This window comes from Tupaia chinensis, unplaced genomic scaffold (assembly GCF_000334495.1).
Source record: "Tupaia chinensis unplaced genomic scaffold, TupChi_1.0 Scaffold142542_1, whole genome shotgun sequence".
NCBI classification, from domain to species: domain Eukaryota; kingdom Metazoa; phylum Chordata; class Mammalia; order Scandentia; family Tupaiidae; genus Tupaia; species Tupaia belangeri.
This window is the reverse complement of record NW_006202391.1, coordinates 219,414-235,535: the sequence shown is the minus strand read 5'-3', so window position 1 is coordinate 235,535 and position 16,122 is coordinate 219,414. Positions and strand designations below refer to the sequence as shown.

Here is a 16,122-nt window from a genome sequence, read left to right as displayed (position 1 = left end):
CCAGTGTGAGTTTAAGCCACTGGGTCCGAGACTCGAACCGCGGTAGACTACATGCGAGTTCAGCGACACAGCCATTACGCCAACTGCTGATCCCCCAAGTCCTCTTGGGATCTTGGACACGCACACACATGAGCCCGGTGTGAGTTTGAAGCACTGGGTCTGGGACTCGACCTGTGTTTGGCTACATAGGAGTCCGGCGACAACCATTACACCATCTGCCGGTCCTGTGAATCTTCTTTTGAGTTTTTTCAGTCATTAAACATGAAAAGCAGCCTTGGGTGGTGCAGAAGCAGGTGGGGGCTAACTTTGCCCGCGGGCCAGAGTTGCCAACCCAGTGGAGAGCTTTTGGAAGAAGACCCCCAGAGCTGGCTTGTTCAACTACTGCGCTATGGGGTTCGCCCTACCCAGTGGAGTTTTCAAAAAGTCAGAGTGTGAGAGCGAGCGAGCGAGAGAGACGCACCCTTAGGGGACGGGTCACGCCGCCATCCCTCCCGTTCTCCAGCCCCCTGGGATTCTGGACAAGCACACGCCCAGCCTCTCGGTTCAGTCTGGCCGGGGACCTGAACCGTGGCCGGCCTATAGCTTCTGCCTCCCCAGTCCACGTTACTAACCACACCACAGGACTGGGCTTCCAGCACACCACGCTCGTACCGGGCCAGGAGCCGTGCAGGGCGGCCGTGTCCCCCCATGTGGCCACTGCGGGGACGCCCGTGGCCCTGAGCGGCTCCCCAGAGGCCTGGCTGGAGCTGTGGGAGCGTGACATGGCCTCCCCCCGCAGGGCGCTGCGATAATGATGGAGAACAAGCCCATGAGCCTGAAGCTGATGATGACCCTGGCGTTCAGCACGCTGGGCGAGCGTGCCTTCATGAACCGCACCGTGGCCGAGATCATGTGGGGCTATGAGGACCCGCTCGTGAGCCTCATCAACAAGTACTTCCCGGACATGCTCCCCTTCAAGGGCAAGTTCGGGCTGTTTGCTGAGGTGAGCGTGGCGGCCAGAGGCAGGACGGGGGTTGTGTCCTGGCCTCCCTCCACACGGCCTGGCGTCCGGTTACCGGCTCCCTTCCCAGCTGGGGCAGGGCTGAGGGTTATAGGAGCACAGGCTCAGATCATGGAATGCCCATGGGATGGATTCAGGTACAGCTTGATCCAGGCTCAAATGGTATGGTCAAGACTTTGCTAAGAAAACTGTTGGATGGAGGGGACCAGCTGTTGGGAGACAGTTCAGATGCCGCCAGGCTCTCGGGGTGCTTACCTCGGCCGTGATCCCTGGTAACCGGGTAGGTTGGGCTCCTGAGCCAAGGTCAGATCCCCGACCTCTGGCCCTGAAGACCTTGGCTCCCTCGGTGAGGCTGTTTATGTGTTTGCCTGAGAGCACACGCTCCGCAGAGAGGGTGGCAGTGGTGGGGAGAGGGGAGCGCCCCATTGTTTTGCTTCCTGTCTCCACCCTGTCGGGACTTGGGGCACACACAAACAGACGCACATGCCAGGCATGTTTTCAAGGCTCTAGGGCAGGGATTAGAACTGTGGTGGGATCCGGCTGTGCTCCTGGGGTGGCCCGATACAGGGTTTTGTTTTTAAACATTCGTTCATCTGACACCCCTGCACCCGGCCTTGGTGCGGCCAGCGAGGCGCCATGCCCTGTCTGCTGCTTACGTGCCCCCTCGCTAAGTGGGGGGTGGGGACAGGCTGCCATCTACGGGAGACTGTGGACCCCCTGAAGTGGGGGGATGCTGGGACAGTCCAGCCCACTGTCCAGGACAGCATCCCTCCTTGAAAGTGCCCGGGCCTCCTCCTCTTCCCCCCAGATGCTGGGGATGCAGCGGTGGGGGGGTGACAGCCCATTCTGGTGGAGGGCAGGGGTGCAGCTGGGAACCATGGGCAGCTGGATGACCCAGCCTGGTCTGAGGCTTGAAGATGCCATGCCCTGCCTTGTCTGCAGCTCAACAACTCCAACTCCGGGCTCTTCACCGTGTTCACGGGCGTCAAGGACTTTCAGAGGATCCACCTCGTGGACAAGTGGAACGGGCTCAGCAAGGTGGGAGTGACGGGCAGCCCCCAGCCCGCGCCTGAGGGAGGGCGAGCCAGGCGCCGCCGGGGCGGGAGTGGCAGTCGGGCGGTGGTTTTGGGAACAGTAGGGTGGTCTCCTCCGGGCAGAGGGCGGGGAGCACACCGTGGACTCGCACCTGGCATCCACTGGGGACCCATCTCTCTCTTCCTTCGATTCTTCGTTTATGAACACGTTTCAAAATAAGGCACGGTAAACACAGGAAGACGTTCCCATTAGCGACAGAACAATGGAGATAAATATAAAGTGCCCTTTTACCACCTTGCCTCTTCCAGCTGGGGGCTGCCCGGGCTGCACCTCTTCTCCGTGTGCTCAGGGGAGGCCGCTTCCTCTGCGGCATGCGGGTGGCGAGTGGGCGGCCCAGCGTGCCGTTCCGCCTTCGCGAGGGCGATGGTGCCACGGTGACTTGCTCCCCTGCCGAGCGAGACCAGGGACGGGGTCGATGGCGCCCGCCCGCTGCCCAGGGTGGGGGAGCGCCACCTGGGACTGGGACAGCCGCCCCGAGGGTACTGTTAGCCCTCTTTCTGCCTCGCTTTTCAACGTGAAGGCACACGTGCACGTGGCTTAAAAACACTGATGGGACGGCAGGTGGAGAGGGCGCGGGCGCCTGGGGGCCCAGGCCGCTTCTCCAGGGCACCTGCTCTGGCAGACCCTGTGCTGCGGTGTTCTGGGCCGCCCTGGGAGTTTCAGTAGTTTCCGTGTGTGCTGTTTCCTAACTTACCTGCGTTAGCGGGTGGCTGTGACTCCGGTGGGTGGGAAGGTCAACCTCCTGCCCGCCTCCCGCCGCCCATGTACCTCGTGCAGCCCGGTCTGGAGTGGTGGTGACAGTCCCATCTTACAGGTGAAGGAACCGAATCCCTAGCAACGTTCCCTGTTCAGGGATCCAGTTAGGGCTGGGGCTGCAGGTGGACACTGTCTACACAGCCTGCTCCCCACTGCCAACGCTGGGCCCCCAGGGCGGAGTGGGTGCTGGCCCTGGCCTGGGCCGGCCCCTGCAGTCACATCTAGTGCTTCCCCGCAGGTCAATTTCTGGCACTCGGATCAGTGCAACATGATCAATGGGACGTCCGGGCAGATGTGGGCCCCCTTCATGACGCCCGAGTCCTCGCTGGAGTTCTACAGCCCCGAAGCCTGCCGGTAACTGCCCTGACGGAGCCGCCCGGGGCCAGGGGTGGCTCGCGGCCTCATCGGGAGGCATTTGTGCCCTTGGGAAGTGTCTGACTCGGCCGTGATCTCTGGTAACCTGGTAGGACCCACTAGCCGGGTACTGACCCACTAGCCCCTGGCACCATCTTGAATTCTCTTTGGCTACACCACGAGGTGCCAAGGTCACCTGCCAGTGCTTTTGAAAACCTAAAGAGAGGCCATTCGTGGTTGTCTGGGACGCGTGGTGCTGGCAGGAGCGGGAGGCAGGACATGGCTGCAGTCACAGGAGGCGGCTCCCTGGGCGGCAGGCTGCCCCAGGTGGCATGTGGATGTCAAGATTACTAGAGGTCCCTGTCTCCTGCTCTGCAGCCCTGGGGCCTGCAGGGCTAAATCTTCCCTGGGCGGCTGCAGGCTGGGAGCGCCCCGGGCCAGCCCCGTGTTCCCATTCCACTCAGTTCTGTTACCCCAACCGCCTGCCTCGCCAGGAGACCTCTGTGGAACATGGTTGTGCCCGTGCTGGGGACACGGCAATGCCAGGTGCCAAGGTCCCATTCCCTGGGAGGACAGCAGGGTGTCAGATTGCTCTCTTTGCACACTGTCACTTTATAAAAATAGACTTTTGAAAATTTTGCCAGGGCATGTGTGCTCACCAGAGAGAGAGGGGGAGGGAGAAGGAAAGTGAGAGAAGATATGGGAGCCCCCCCATGGGGGACGGCCCCCCTGCAATCCCTTCTCCAGTTCTCCCTCTTCACATTTCGGGCATATGCACACACACGCACCTGTGTGTTCTTCTAGCTACCAGGCCCGGGACTCGAACCACCTGGCTAGCTATGGATCTGGCTGCTCTAACCCCCCGCTGGCTCTCTGGTGTGTGGCTGTGTTGGGGAGTGGGGCAGAGGGACCTGCCGGGCGGTATTGCAGGTCCCTAGGGGATGGGGACAGAAGCGGTGGCTCCGATCAAGGCTCAGGAGCGCAGGCAGGGGCTGCTCACGACTCCCCTCGGCGAAACCTGCCCTCACGACGCCTACCCTGCACAGGTCCATGAAGCTCATCTACCAGGAGCCGGGGGTGTACGAAGGCATCCCCACCTATCGTTTCGTGGCCCCCAAAACCCTCTTTGCCAACGGGTCCGACTACCCGCCCAATGAAGGTTTCTGCCCATGCCTGGAGTCCGGGGTTCAGAACGTCAGCACCTGCAGGTTCAGTATGTGTCGTGGGACGGGGGCGGGGGGCCTAATCTGCGGCCTCTGCACTCTGATAAGCCCATCGGGGAGATAAGGAGACATGGCTGCGGTCACAGGAGGCGGCTCCCTGGGCGGCAGGCTGCCCCAGGTGGCATGTGGATGTCAAGATTACTAGAGGTCCCTGTCTCCTGCTCTGCAGCCCTGGGGCCTGCAGGGCTAAATCTTCCCTGGGCGGCTGCAGGCTGGGAGCGCCCCGGGCCAGCCCCGTGTTCCCATTCCACTCAGTTCTGTTACCCCAACCGCCTGCCTCGCCAGGAGACCTCTGTGGAACATGGTTGTGCCCGTGCTGGGGACACGGCAATGCCAGGTGCCAAGGTCCCATTCCCTGGGAGGACAGCAGGGTGTCAGATTGCTCTCTTTGCACACTGTCACTTTATAAAAATAGACTTTTGAAAATTTTGCCAGGGCATGTGTGCTCACCAGAGAGAGAGGGGGAGGGAGAAGGAAAGTGAGAGAAGATATGGGAGCCCCCCCATGGGGGACGGCCCCCCTGCAATCCCTTCTCCAGTTCTCCCTCTTCACATTTCGGGCATATGCACACACACGCACCTGTGTGTTCTTCTAGCTACCAGGCCCGGGACTCGAACCACCTGGCTAGCTATGGATCTGGCTGCTCTAACCCCCCGCTGGCTCTCTGGTGTGTGGCTGTGTTGGGGAGTGGGGCAGAGGGACCTGCCGGGCGGTATTGCAGGTCCCTAGGGGATGGGGACAGAAGCGGTGGCTCCGATCAAGGCTCAGGAGCGCAGGCAGGGGCTGCTCACGACTCCCCTCGGCGAAACCTGCCCTCACGACGCCTACCCTGCACAGGTCCATGAAGCTCATCTACCAGGAGCCGGGGGTGTACGAAGGCATCCCCACCTATCGTTTCGTGGCCCCCAAAACCCTCTTTGCCAACGGGTCCGACTACCCGCCCAATGAAGGTTTCTGCCCATGCCTGGAGTCCGGGGTTCAGAACGTCAGCACCTGCAGGTTCAGTATGTGTCGTGGGACGGGGGCGGGGGGCCTAATCTGCGGCCTCTGCACTCTGATAAGCCCATCGGGGAGATAAGGAGGTGCTGATAGTGGGGACGGCGCTATCCCTCTGCGTTACCTCCCCGCAGGCCAGACGTCCAGCCCAGAGCACCCTCGTGTCTGGGCTCTGGCCAGGGGCGGGCGGCGGGCTAAGAGCGAGGTGCCCAGCACACCTCCTGGAGGGCCTGGGGGCTTTTCAGCTGCATTCCTGGACTTCCTCGTCTTCAGCACCAGCGACTCGACTCCCTGGGTCCTCGCGCCCCTTCCTCGCTCTCTTCCAGCAGCGCCCCTGGGGGATCCAGGGCGACCTGGACCCTGAAGACCCTTTGCACTGACCCAGGCGCCCACAGGGTACGGGGGTCGGGGGGTCGGGCGTGGACTCCCCGGGCCTTGATTTCTGCCTGGAGCAGGAGGCCTGTGGGAGGAGCCCTTGACCGCTGGCTTCCCACGGCCATTCACCTTGACATGGATGTAAAAGAAACCAAATGAAGAAGGCACATCTCTGTCACACTGGCCGTGTCATCAACGCCCAGCAGCCCTGCTGCGCACCAAGAGCCAGATAGAGCCGTGTCTGTTGTCCTGGGAGGTCCTGGGAGGTCCCGGAGGGGCTTTTCACAGCCCAGACGTCACCCTGCTGCTCTCTGCTCCGACCTGCCCTCCCCTCTGGGTTTACCCTGCCTTCAGGGCCAGCCTCTGGGATCATTTCTCCCCTGCTTTCTCCCGCCCTCGTGGCTTCTTCCTTCCCCATCGGTTTCTGTGTCCAGTTACCAAGGTCAGCCCCACCTCGGGGCCTTTGCAAGCTGTTGGTCTGCTTTCTCTGGATTTCCCTGTGCATCAGTCCCTTGCCTTTTGGTCTGTTCAGACAACACCTCCTCCTAGAGGCCTGCTCTGATTTCCTCTGTGGTGGGCCTTTGTTCTAAGATGCCCACTGCTTCCCGCCAGCTGCCGCCCGTCACTTTGTCCTTCTGTTGCCTCCTTGAAGTCCTCGTGGATTTTGCGGCCTCCTTTGAACACTGCGGTGTGGCTCCCTGTTCTTTCCTGGGTCCTGGGTCCTCGGTCCTCGGTGTTCAGCGCTGTGCCCCGCTGCAGGACACTTGCACTGGATCTGGACGTATGGGTGCCTGGGTGTTTTGTTCTTAGTAAATCAGAGCCCGAGGCCAGGATGCACTGAGGTCACGGTGGGCGCAGAGCCGGCCTTCTGTCTGGCTGGGGCTTCCCCGTGGGAGCCTCTGGTTGAATGGGTCCTGGTGGAGGGTGATTCCGGGGGAGGCCTCTGTGGCGGTGGAACTGCAGAGCGGGGCCCTCCAGGAGTGCAGGGCCTGGGTGCTCTCCGGGCATTCCCTCGTTCCGTCTGCCTTTACTGAGACCCGTGAGTGAGCGGAGGGCGTGGGCCATCTGTGGAGGCGTGGCAAGCGGCCTGTGCTCCGTGCCCTTGGCTTCGGCCTAAGAGGGCACTTGGTGGTTTGGGCGACCAGAACTCCCAGGCAGATCCCTGTTCCAGGCCTGGACCCCCAGTGTGGGCGTTGCCCGGCACCTTTACCACTCCCCGGCTCAGCTTTCCCTGCTGGCACAGCTCCAGGCAGGTGCCCCCACAGCTGCCTGTGAGGCTCCAGGCCCACCTCGCCCAGCTCTGAGCTGTCAGTACTCGGGCAGAAGTCCCAGGGTTTGCTCTGATTGGTCTGTCGTGCACCCCTTGCCCAGCTGTGAGCCAATCACTGCACTGAGGATGGGCCATGCTGATTGGTCAGGCTGTCACGCGCTCAGCCCGGCTGGCCAGGGTGGAGCTGGCCCCAGTGGAGCACATGGTGGAGAGTGGGAGAGGGCCTCGACTGGGGTGCAGGTTCCAGAAGGCGGAGCAGAGACCATGTGCCCACGGCCTGCCGAGGGCTCGAACATGGTGCACGGCACCTCCTCGGCTGGTCTGCCCGGAGAGCTCTGCGAGTGTGAGGAATTTCAAAATCCGTGACGTTTTCTTGTGACTGAGGTGCACGCGTGTACGTGCTGTGCCCAGTGGCGTGTGCGGTTTGAAGATTCACGTGGCGAGCACACCCAGGTAGCCCGCACGCTGCTTGAGAAATACAGCGTGCCAGCCCGGAAGTCTGCCCCTCGCACGGGCCTGACCTCCAGCACCGTGGCTGGTTCTGCCCACTGGGTCTCCGCGTGCCCGGACTCGGGCGGTGGGCAGTCCTGTGTCCGGGCTGCTCCTCTCTGTGCACGGCAGGGCCCTTCCACGGCGTGGGCGTCCGCAGCACACCCTCTTTGCTGCTGTGTAGCGCTCTCCGGAGGGGTGCACCTCAGTTCTGGCCCTTCTCGCTCGTGGCTTCTCAGTACCTCCTTACGTATTTGTTCTTTCCCTTTTCCTCATTTGTAACAGAGTGCACACCCACCTGAGGGGGCGAGAGAGACGCACCCCACACGGTCTGATCGTGCTGTGAGCCCCTCTCCTGTCCCCTAGCCTGCCAGCTCCTAACGCGGTGCGTGTGCCTGGCGTGTCTCAGGCGCCTGGGCTGGGTGCTCCAACCACGGTCACATGGGCTCAGGCCTCTGCAGAGCAGCGCTCCACAGCTGTGCCAGGACGCTAGCCTGTGTCCCCACTTTGCACCGTCACCGCGTCCCTGTGGCATTTAGCTGAAGATAAAATATGCCCGCATGGGCCGGCAGGTGGACGGTGCTGAAGGTGCTGGACTCGCTCTCTGGCTCTCTGTCAATCATGTGTGCAAAGTTACAAATAATAAATACAATTCAGGAAATTCTTAAAAATAACACACATGCATGCAGACACATGCGTGCATACACACGCCCACACACACACACACACCTTTGCCGTTCTGGGCCTTAGAAATCTCTTGGCCTCAGGAACTCCGTCATCTCAAACCCCTCTGCTCACGACAGCCTCTGTCTTGCCCCGCGGGGCCCCTTAATCATAATCGGGATTCCAGGCAATTATGTTGTGTCATAAAGCTATAAATTCATTACCGCGGATTGCCAGGGCGGGGCTCCCGGAGTGTCGGGGATCACAGGGTGACACACGCACCAGCAGTGTGCTCTCAGAGCCCGCGCCACTCCAGCCAGGGCAGGTGGCGGCTCACCGCTCCTGCCTGCTCCCGCCTGCTCCCGCCTGCTCCCGCCTCGCCCTGTTCAAGGGCCTGGCCTGATGGCCGCCTCCGGGCCTGTGGGAACGGGGTCTTCTGTTTGCTCTTTAATCTATGTCCATGGTGGAGAGGGGAGGATAGGAGCCGGGCTTTCCAAGTCGCGGGACCTGCCTGCTCCTCCCGCAGGGTCACTGCCGGCGCCAGGGGGCTCGAAGACCTTCTGAGCACCCAGCCAGCTGTTAAAGCTCAGGTGATCACTTTATTCTGTGTGAGAGAAGGGGAAGGGGAGCCGGAGGAGGGGCACTCCAGCAGGGGGTCTCCTGTGACCCTGCCCAGTCCAGCCAGCCTCGCTTGTGGGTGCAGGTGCCCGCGTGCTCTGAGAGGTCCCGGATGCAGACCCAGGCTCTTCCTGCGTGGGCGTGGCCGTCCCACTGCTGCGCACCTGCTGGTGCCGCCATCCGTCTCTGGGTCAAAGACGGAGTCACGCAGTCGGTGAGGACTGGTGTCTGCCGGCGTCTGACGTCGGCCTCGTCACTGGCGAGTGATGCCGTGCATGGTGCCAGCGCGAAGCTCCTTTTCAAAACAGATTTACGGATGGCCTTGGCGCGGACTTCAAAGCAGCTCATTATGGAGTCGGGCCGGGCATGCTGGGATGTGGCCTAGCCCTGGGGCGCCGGGGACACATGTGAGAGTAGCAGGGAGGGTGTACAAAGCTGGAGAGGGAAGCCAGGTGTTAGGAACGCCCCAGCTCGGATTTTAAACGAGCGCTCGGCCCTGCTGAGAGAAGCAGAAGTAGGGGCTGGCAGGTGGCGCCGTGGCTAAGGCACCGGACTCCTACATTGACGACCACTTGAGCTTGCAGGTTCAAGTCCAGGACCTGGAGGCTTGCTTTTTCACTTTCCCCCGCTGTCTTTCTCAGGTGAGCACATGCACCCTATAGTAAATTTAAAAAATAAATAATAAATAAAATTAAATAATTTTTTGGAGAGGTTTTTGCTATAGGGCATGTGCACTTACCAGAAAGACAGACAGAGACAGAAAGCGAGAAATTACCCCATGGGGGGATGGCCACGCTGCAATCCCATCTCCATTTTCCTCTTGGGAGCTTGGGCACGCACACACATGCACCCAGCCTGGCGTGAGTTTAAGCCACCGGGTCCGGGACTTGAACCACAGTTGACTACATGGGAGTTCATTGACACAGCCATTACGCCAACTGCTGGTCCCAGAATGAAATAATTCTTAAACAACAACAGCTGAGGAGGTGAGACGCACAGAAGTCGGATAGCCATCACCCAAGGCGGGGTTTGAGGGCTGGAGACCTTGTAGGTTTGGCTTGTTTTTTCTTTAGTTGTCAGAGGGCCTGTATGCTCACCAGAGAGGGGGAGGGAGAAAGCACCCCCACTGGGGCGTGGCCACACTGCCATCCATTCTCTGTCCTGCTGGGATTTCACACACACACACACACACACACACACACACACACACACACGTGCAGGCCACTAGGCCTGGGATTCGAACGGAACCTCGCCAGGCCCACAGTCCCTGCCTGGGGACTGTGGCCAGGAGACCGGGTGGCTCGCCTTTAGCTTGTCATTCCTCAGGCCCGTCCACCGTCCCAGGGCCGCCGGCCTTTGGCTTGTGTGCGGTGACGGCGTCACGTCTCCCGTTCCTGTGTGTGGGTCTGCTTGCTCGGGGTGCTGTCCCTGTTCACACAGGGACGTCTTGAGGACCTGCTTCTGGGAGGCGAGAAAAGGTGGGCTTGTCCCCGCCCCTGTGCACGCTGGGAGGCCTGGCCACGGGTGGACGCTAGGCTCGGACCTCACTGCCCAGCTGCCCCACCAGGTGGTCCAGCCTGCTTGACTTGATGTTGACGCCCCTCCCCGCAGCCAGGTTCAAATCCCGCCTCGACCGCTTCCCACCCTCCGGTTCTTCACATGCCCTCTGCCCCGTGGTGCCTCCCGCACTTCCCCCACTGGCCCTTCCAGCTGGGACGTCGCCGCCACCTCTGCCTGGCATCTCGGAGACCTCCCCCTCCTCCCCTGGGTCTCTCCCGCAGAACCAGTGCCTGGCCTCTACAGAAAGCAGGAAGGGACCTGTCTGGTGTGGGTGTCTGCATCATTTTCTTATTAAAAAAAGTGTTAAGTGTCTTTGAGACAGTCCTGCTGGGTCGACTGGGCTGGCATCCTCCCACTCAGTCCCCGAGCAACTGGGACTGTGGGTGTACACCGCCGTTGCCTGGCTTCGGGGTTTGCCCGTCGTCATCCGCACAGGGTGCCCCGCAGCCTGGGGCCGTGTCGGCTGCGGCCCTCCCCTGGCCGTCATGCGGGCCGCACTCCCCACGCTGACAGCCGCCCTCCGCCCCGCCTGCAGGTGCGCCCCTGTTTCTCTCCCACCCGCACTTCTACAACGCAGACCCGGTCCTGGCGGAGGCGGTGATCGGCCTCCACCCTAACCAGGAAGAGCACTCCTTGTTTCTGGACATCCACCCGGTGAGCCTGCTGTCAGTCGCGGGGTGGGGCTGGGGGCGCCGGCTCGCGCAGCCCCGGCTTCGGTAGCACCGGAGTATCGAGCCCTCCTCACTTAACCGACTCCATAGTTCAGGGCTTTTGCTGTCCCTTGATAAGGGCTTGGTTCTATAAAAGTTCATGAGACAGTAAATTAATTAGGGATTATCGGCAGGGCGTGTCTCCCCAGATTAGCGGAGATAGCCCCGAGCTTGTCAGGAAGCCAGAGATGCCGCCAGATACGCTCCAGATATGCTGGCTGGGGACGGCCTGCAGGTGCAGAGGATTCCGGGAGTGTCCTGTGTTCACAGGGACAGACTTTCTGCAGGTGGCACCGTCTAGAATGTGCCCAGTTGGACTGGGTCTACTGTCCGCTCTCGGATCCCGGCTCTGTCTCCTTTTCCTGGGTGTGTGCTCGCCAGAGAGAGACGGTATTGGGGGAGAAAGCGCCCCCACAGGCGTGGTCACACCAGTCCTCCACGTCTCTCTGCTTTTGTGATTTGGACACACACACACACACACACACACACACCCCTGGCATGTTTCTCAAACCACTGGGTCCAGGACTTGAACTAGCAATTGGCCATGTGAGGTCCAGATGTCTTTTTTTTTTTTTTAATTTTTTAAGAATTATTTACTTATTTATTTAATTCTATTTGTTGTTGTTATTTTTTAATTTGACCAGACAGAGACAGAGAGAGAGAGAGAAATGAAAAGCAAGAAAGCAAGCCGCCAGGTCCGGGACGTGAACCATGGTCAGTCATGTGAGAGTCCAGCGTTCCCATCCACCATGCCACCTGCCGGCCTCGGGACCCAGACATCTTAACCACCATGCCACCAGCTAGCCACCCACAGCCCTTGTTTCTTTATTTGTATGTTTTTTAGGGAGAGATTTTTGCTATAGGGCACGTGATTCACCAGAGACAGAGAGAGACAGAAAGCGAGAAATCACCTCCCAAGGGCAATGGCCACGCGCGATCCCTTCTCCCTTCTCCTCTCAGGAGTTTGGACATACGTGCACATGTGCCCAGCATGTGTTTTATGTCACACGGTCTGGGACTCGAACCACAGTTGACTATGTGGGAATCCAGCGACGTAACCATTACGCCCTCTGCTGGTCCCCCACAGGCCTTATTAAAGCATTGAGGGGCCAGCAGGTGGCACAGTGGCTAAGGCCCTGACTCACATGGTGACCGCGGTTTGAGTCCTGGACCAGAGGTTTCAAAGTCATGGCGGGTGCCCAGAGGAGAGCGGAGGAGGGGCGGCTGTGTGGCCCTCTTCCCTGGGGAGTGGCTTCTCACCTTCGTCTTGTGAGCACAAGCCATGTGACAGGAAACGGAAGGACAGATGGGATGGTTAGGTCCCCAACCCGGGGAGGCTCGCTGTGGTGGGACGTGCTGGGTGGCTGCCCAGGGCTCCGCGGGGCGGCAAGAATGTCTGCTGTGAACTGTACTGGCCCGCGGGGCCTCCTGGGGTTAGGCAAGCCCTGCCGGTGGTGAATTTGGGGACCGCCCTCCATGCAGGGCCCGGGAAGTGCCCCCACACGTGAGGGTGGCCCGGCCCTCACTGAGCCTGCCCCTGCAGGTCACCGGGATCCCCATGAACTGCTCCGTGAAGCTGCAGCTGAGCCTCTACATCAAGGCCGTCAAAGGCATTGGGTGAGTGGACTGGGCGGGGTCAGGGCCCGACCCAGGGGTCCCGCCGGGCGTGGGAGGGACAGCCCGAGCTGTGGGCCCAGGCCTCCCTGCCCTCCTGCCCCTCCCGCCCACGGTCGCCGAATCTGCGTTCTAAGCCACTTCCCTCCCACAGAGGGCTGGAACTTGCATGATTGAAAATGAAAACAGACCAAGTAGCATACTTGGTAATTAAAAAAGCGTTTATGTATTCTTTGCTAGAAGGTATGTGCATTTACGAGAGCGGAGGAGTTATAAAGCACCCACGGGGATAGCCTCCCTGTCCCTTCTCCGTCCCACACCCGCTGGGATTTGGGGCCGGCGCGCGTGCACACACACACGCACGCCCAGTGTTTTCACACCACTGAGACCACGCTGGACTCTGGATCCCACAGTCGGCGCTGTGGGACGGGGCCAGTCCGCCGAGGTTGGAAGTCGCTCCCTCTGGAGACTGCCCCAGGGCGGGAGGACGCCGGTGGCCAGGCCCAGCTGGTGGGGTAGTGGCGACATCAGTGCTCCCGGCCGGGAGTGAGTGCCGCACGCCCGCTGCAGGTCGTCTCACCGCTGTCTGTCCCGTTATTTCCAGGCAAACCGGGAAGATCGAGCCGGTGGTCCTGCCGCTGCTGTGGTTTGGGGAGGTAAGGGTGGATGGACATGGGCAGAGTGGGGGTGTGGGGCCGGCCTCGAAGGCAGGGGAGACGGGGCCAGAGTGACCACCGTGACGTGGGGCCACCCCCTCCCCTGGCCGGGTTGCAGTGAGGTGGCGAGGAGAACACAGCTGTCCGAGGGGCGGGCCTGGCCTGTGGGAGCCATGTCCTCGCTGCACGACCTCACCTCCGGAGGGGCCCGGCCTCAGGGTGTCAGCTCCTCCCCAGCCTCCCATCTCACATCTCCTGTCCCTCTGGCCAGCGCATTCACTCTGTCCCACTCTGTTCCCACGGGATTTTACCAGGTTCTTTTTGTAGAGAGATGTTTGCCTTAGGGCACTGGAGAGAGAGACAGAGAGTGAGAGGGAAGAGAGAAATCACCCCCCAGGGGGGATGGCCATGCCACAATCCCTTCTTCATTCTCCTCCCAGGCTCTTGGGCACGTACACCCACATGCCTGGTGTGATTTTCAAGCCACCAGGTCCAGGACTTGAACTGCAGTTGGCCATGTGGGGGTCCAGCGACGTAACCACTATGCCATCTGCTGGTCCTGGGCTTTTACCAGATTCTGTCTGGCCCAACCAGTGGCTACCAGTTTCAACTGGTTTCTACCAGATGCTGCTGGTCTCAACTGGTATAAATTGGATTTGACTGGCTTCCATTAATTTGTTGTATTCTATTCTATTTTTTTCTTTATTTCTTTATTTTATTTTATTTTTATTTATTTATTTTTTTTGCCATAGGGCACGTGCACGCACCAGAGGGAAAGTGAGAAATCCCCCCAGAGGAGATGGCCACGCTGCAGTCCCTTCTGCATTCTCCTCTCAGGATTTTGAGCATGCATGCACGTGCCCAGCATGATTCTCCAGGTCCGGGACTCGAACCACAGTGGCCGTGGGGGAGTGTAGTGCCTTAAGCTGCCACGCTCCCTGCTGGCTGTCAGTCTCTATTCTGTTTTGTTGTATTGCTTCTACGAATTTCTCTGGGAGTCTGTTACTGGTCTCTTCATTCTGGTCGGGTTCATCGCCCGTCCTGTTCTACCTGAGGGCTCGGCACAGTGGGGGAGGCCGAGCTCCCTCCTGGCTGCAGCCCGGTCTGTGGAGGGTTGCTGGGGAGGGGTCGCTCTGCTCTGCCGTCCTGTGGGGCAGCAGGGCCCTTCCTGTCTCCTGGCCTTGAGATCCTCAGATCCCGGCACAGCTATCAGGCGATCAGGCGGAGGTGTTCTGGGTCAGGCCCCTTCCCATTGGCCAGAACGCAATCACCTGGCCCCGCCCAACTGCAAGCCCTGGAGTGGGGACACCTGGAGGTGGGGCGGTGCGGGTGCCCGGCTCACTGTCCCTCCCCGCAGAGCGGGGCCATGGAGGGCGAGACGCCCTGGAGCGGGGACACCTGGAGGTGGGGCGGTGCGGGTGCCCGGCTCACTGTCCCTCCCCGCAGAGCGGGGCCATGGAGGGCGAGACGCTGCGCACGTTCTACACCCAGCTGGTGCTGCTGCCCGCGGTGCTGCACTACGCCCAGTACGTGCTCCTGGCGCTGGGCTGCCTGCTGCTGCTCGTGCCTGTCGTCCACCACATCCGGAGCCAAGTAGGCGGCCTCGCGGGGCGGGCTGGCGGCCTCGGCCTGCCCACTGGGCGGGCGTCGGCTGTTCCCCAGCCGGCTGGCCGCGTGGGGGGGCCTCCGCTGGGTGGAGGGGGCGGGCGGTCACCGCGGTGGGGGTTGGTGCTGCACCCCTGCCTCTCTCGCGTCCTGCCTCCTCCTGCTCTGCCTGTCCTGGGAGGCCTTGGAGTGGCTGCGGGGGTCTGAGTGGAGGCCGAGGCCTGGCCCTGGTCATGCAGGACAGCAGGCTGTGCAGCAGGCTGTTTTGCACAGGCAGACCCTTAGCCACCTGCGGGCTGGGCCTCCAGGGCCTCAGGAGGCCCCACACGGGGACGGTGGGCAAGGGAGGCCCCTGCCTGGCGGGGACAGCCCTCTCACCGAGGAGACAGGTGAAGCCACGCACGTGAGCAGAGGTGGTCACTGCCGCAATGGAGACACAGACACGGGTAGGGCGCGGGAGGTGCGCAGTGTGGCCACGCGTGTGCGTGCGGTCTCCTTTCTCTTTCAGAACCATTCAGTTCATTTTATTTCTTAAGATTATTATTTTTTGAGGGAGATTTTTGCTATAGGGCACATGTGCTCGCTGGAACAGAGGCAGAGAGACGGAAAGTGAGAAATCAGCCCCCAGGGGGAGATGTCCACACTGCAATCCCCTCTCCTCCATTCTCCTCTCGAGATCTTGGGCACGCACGCACACGCGCCCAGTGTGAGTTTAAGCCACCGGGTCCAGGACTTGAGCCATGGTCAACTACATGGGAGTCCAGCGACATAGCCACTACACCATCTGTGGGTCCCAAGGGGGGGGGAATTCATTTTAATCATTAATTTTATTTAACCAAAACATATCCAAAATATTATTTCCGTCTTAGTCAACATAAGAGATGTCCGAGTTCTTGCATCTGCTTCTGCACGGCAGTGTTTTGTACCCACGGCAGGCCTACGTGGCCTCTAGACTGGGCAGTGCACATCCAGGGGCTGGGGCGAGCACAGACAGGTAGCAGGAAGGGCCTCCCGAACAGGGAGGGTTTAAGCTTAGACAGGAGTGTTAGGGCCTGACCTGAGGCAGGGAGAGCCTGGGTGGGCTGGAGGCTCAGGTGGGAGGGCAGTGATGGCGGGGTGGGTGGGAGAGAGGTTGGAG

The 16,122-nt window shown here is 60.8% G+C and overlaps 1 protein-coding gene across 2 annotated transcripts in view; it reads left to right on the top strand.

Moving 5' to 3' along the window:
• Positions 1-16,122, top strand: part of SCARB1 (scavenger receptor class B member 1) — a 72,073-nt gene that overhangs the window by 36,672 nt on the left and 19,279 nt on the right. For both annotated transcript variants that reach the window (XM_027766327.1, XM_027766326.1), the window contains exons 4-11: positions 779-982; positions 1,943-2,038; positions 3,090-3,205; positions 4,252-4,418; positions 10,935-11,053; positions 12,653-12,726; positions 13,328-13,379; positions 14,826-14,972. In XM_027766327.1, the coding sequence (XP_027622128.1) occupies positions 779-982; positions 1,943-2,038; positions 3,090-3,205; positions 4,252-4,418; positions 10,935-11,053; positions 12,653-12,726; positions 13,328-13,379; positions 14,826-14,972 (975 nt within the window). The remainder of the gene's footprint in view (positions 1-778; positions 983-1,942; positions 2,039-3,089; positions 3,206-4,251; positions 4,419-10,934; positions 11,054-12,652; positions 12,727-13,327; positions 13,380-14,825; positions 14,973-16,122) is intronic.